The 3,150-nt window shown below is 41.9% G+C and overlaps 1 protein-coding gene across 1 annotated transcript; it reads right to left on the bottom strand.

Annotated features, from left to right (window-relative positions):
* Nucleotides 1–473: 473 nt before the first annotated feature.
* On the bottom strand, nt 474–1,942 carry LOC142204288 (olfactory receptor 5P55-like). The gene is made up of 2 exons (XM_075275598.1): nt 1,871–1,942; nt 474–1,391 (listed from the first exon to the last, which is right to left on the bottom strand). Exons 1-2 carry the CDS (start codon nt 1,940–1,942, stop codon nt 474–476), a joined length of 990 nt encoding a protein of 329 aa, XP_075131699.1.
* Nucleotides 1,943–3,150: the final 1,208 nt, after the last annotated feature.

Below are 3,150 nucleotides of genomic sequence, written 5' to 3'. Positions count from 1 at the left end.
TTTTTTGAACACTTTCTTCCATTCGGGAAGTTGACGGACGTCCAGAACGCAGTTGATCATCAATTGACATTTCACCATTTTTAAAGCGGGTGAACCAGGAGCAAACTTGAGCTTGACACATAGCGCCATCCTTGTATGCGGTCTTCAAAATTTGAACATTTTCCGATGATTTTTTCCCGAGCAGAAAGCAAAACTTCACAGCTGAGCGCTGCTCATAAAACTTCTCCATGAAGAAAAACGACGGCTGGACAAAACAGCTCTTGCAAGAAAATTCACTGCGGGTAGACGAAACCTTCCACATCAACGCCGCGTGGCACACTGACTGAGAAGGCGCGGCTGAACAAATAACTAGCTGCAGAATCAAGTACTACGAAAACTGCGCGTGCAGCAGACTCATACTGGAAACTTTTGGGTCTCCCCTCGTATAACTATAGGCAAGTATGGTTATCGTTTAACATGCAGATTAAAGTCCATCAGTGTCTATGAAGTCTTTTCTGTACGGCTTTCTTAATATCTTGATTCCTCAGACTGTATATAATGGGGTTGATCAGTGGGGTAAACACAGTATATAGCAGGGAGAGGATTTTACCGACAAACATTGATTTCCCTCCTATTGGCAGAACATAAACACTGAATATGGTCCCGTAGTATATGGAGACCACAATGAGGTGGGAGCTACAGGTGGAGAAGGCTTTCTGTCTGCCAGTACTGGATGGGATCCTTAAGACTGCCCGAACTATATAAGTATAAGACACTACAATGATGGTGGTTGGGATTATTATAGCTGGTGATCCCATGATATCCACCTCCAAGTGGACAATAAAGGTGTCAGAGCAGGAAAGTTCTAGTAAGGGAACGAGGTCACAGAATAAATGGTCAATGATATTTGGTCCACAAAAATCCAATGTAGATGGTGTTAAAGTGATAACAAATGAATAGAGAGAACCCAACAACCAGCACATAGAGGCCAATTTAACACAAATGTGATTTGTCATGATGGAGGAGTAACGGAGAGGATTACAGATGGCCACATATCTGTCATAGGACATCACTGAGAGGAGAAGACACTCAAATCCTTCTAAAGTACAGAAAAAATAAAACTGTGTGAAACAACCAACAAAAGTAATGGCCGCCCCATTATTCAGGAGGACGTGGAACAGTTTGGGGACAATATCTGTGGTTAATAAGATGTCACTGATGGAGAGTTGTGAGATGAAGAAGTACATTGGGGTGTGGAGAATCTTACTGGTGGACACCAGGGTGATGATCAGGAGGTTCCCACATAGTGTTAGGTTATAAACCACAAGGAGCAGAAGGAAGAGAAGATTTCTTAATAGTTGACTGCCTTGAAATCCTACAAGGAAAAAACTGGTGACGACAGTCCGATTGATCTACAAAATAGAATAAAAAAGCAAATGTGACTGCCATGATATACAAGGATGATGGAGTAGTGCGCCGCTCATTCACTGTATATGAGAACGGCCACACTGTAATAATAGGATATGAAATGTTCACAGCTCTGAGCTAGTAATATAATCCCTGTAATCCCTACAATTTACAGACAACCATACTCTGTAGGTGGAGACCAAGTTATGGGCATTGTCCTCAGATAGGAACATAAACCAATTAATATAATATAGGACAAAGTCTCTGGAGATCTTATAAAGTAGTGGCCAACAGGCAGAAGGAGAACTCCTCACCCCCTGTAAGTGGTCGCCTTCTACCAGTCACATACATAGCAGGACAATCCTCCCCATTCTTCTGGATAATCTGTCGCTATACACTGTGGATCTCTCTTCACTAAGGAGGTTCAGTCCATGTTCAGTCCCTCCGATGGAACCATATATGATAGAGAGAGGCTTGTACTCACATCTGGAGACTTCCTGCTCCCATCTTCTGCTTTCCTTCCAGGCACAGACAGACAATGTATAGGTTGACCCATTCTTTTAGTAAATGGATTAAACACCTTCAATACTTGTCAAAGGTCTGAACCCCTTAGTGAGGAATGGAAAGTCAGACTGCAAAACATTAACACATTAATGACCACTGATGTACATGCATGTCGATGGTCACATGGGTTGTATGGAGCTGGCTCAGGATCTTAGCATGTTCCATATCTGGACCACGTTGACGCTGCAGTCAATCAAGACCACAGAGTCTAAGCTATGAATTTCTATGGGCTCGGCTGTCCTGACTGAAGAACTCTAAGGCCTAATCTTAATCCTAATCTTAATATAACTAATAAAGATCAGCTTGAAGGATAAAACAAAGATGTTTGGAGAAAGATGACCAGAAAATACCCAGGACATGTAGAGTCAGGTCCCAGCTTGGCCACATCATCGCTCACAATACACAGATACATCTAGATACATCATTATAAAGTGCACTGGACCAAATAAATACCAGGTGTAATAGATGTCTCCTGGTGGTTGGTGCACAATGTGGGGCGTAGTGATATCGGTAAGTCACCATTACTGGGGCCTACACGGAATATTCAGGTCCCTCTTTAGTTTTATCTTTCAATGTAAGATTGTAGCAAGAGAGGAAAAAGGGAAAAAATAAGGAAAAAAGTGAGAATTCTATTTTGAGTATGAACTTGGTTAATAAGATTCACTATGTATAAAGAATATTATTGGGACGTGTACACATTACAGCTACAGTAACTTTTATGATGTCCCATTTTAAATCCATTGCCAGTAATATGAAGTTGATTTCCCCTGTGGAGATTAAACACAAAGCTTACAAACTTCTAGGAAGGCTTTGTACAAGACTATGGAGGTGTATGTGGGAATTGTTGCCCATTCATCCAGAAGAGCAATTTTGAGGTCAGAATTATCTGGCCAGTCATGTGTTTCCAAGACAAACTCCCCTCGTCTTCATGGACCTTGTGCACTGGAGCATTGTCCAATATACAATGTGGTCAGATAGGTAACGTTCTCCTGGTACCCACCAAACCTAGACTGGTCCATCAGATTGGGAAAAAAGTGTAACTGGTCACCACACAAAACCTGTCTCCACTTCTTCAGATCTCAGTGGTGATTCTTCGCTTTACACAACTTCATGCTACATTTAGCATTGTGATTGATTCATGCAGTAGGCCGAGCATGGAAAGCCATCCAATGAAGATACTGGTGGAGCACAATATTTATG

This window comes from Leptodactylus fuscus, chromosome 5 (genome assembly GCF_031893055.1).
Source record: "Leptodactylus fuscus isolate aLepFus1 chromosome 5, aLepFus1.hap2, whole genome shotgun sequence".
Lineage (NCBI taxonomy): Eukaryota > Metazoa > Chordata > Amphibia > Anura > Leptodactylidae > Leptodactylus > Leptodactylus fuscus.
The sequence above is the reverse complement of the archived record's forward strand: the minus strand, read 5'-3'. Positions and strand labels throughout refer to the sequence as shown.

Bases quoted from the DNA above. Each gene is read 5' to 3' on its own strand.
- LOC142204288 (XM_075275598.1), bottom strand. From the start codon at position 1,942: ATGGGTCAACCTATACATTGTCTGTCTGTGCCTGGAAGGAAAGCAGAA. The intron at 1,392-1,870 runs GTGAGTACAAGC...TCTATTTTGTAG, and splicing joins GGAGCAGGAAGTCTCCAGAT to ATCAATCGGACTGTCGTCAC.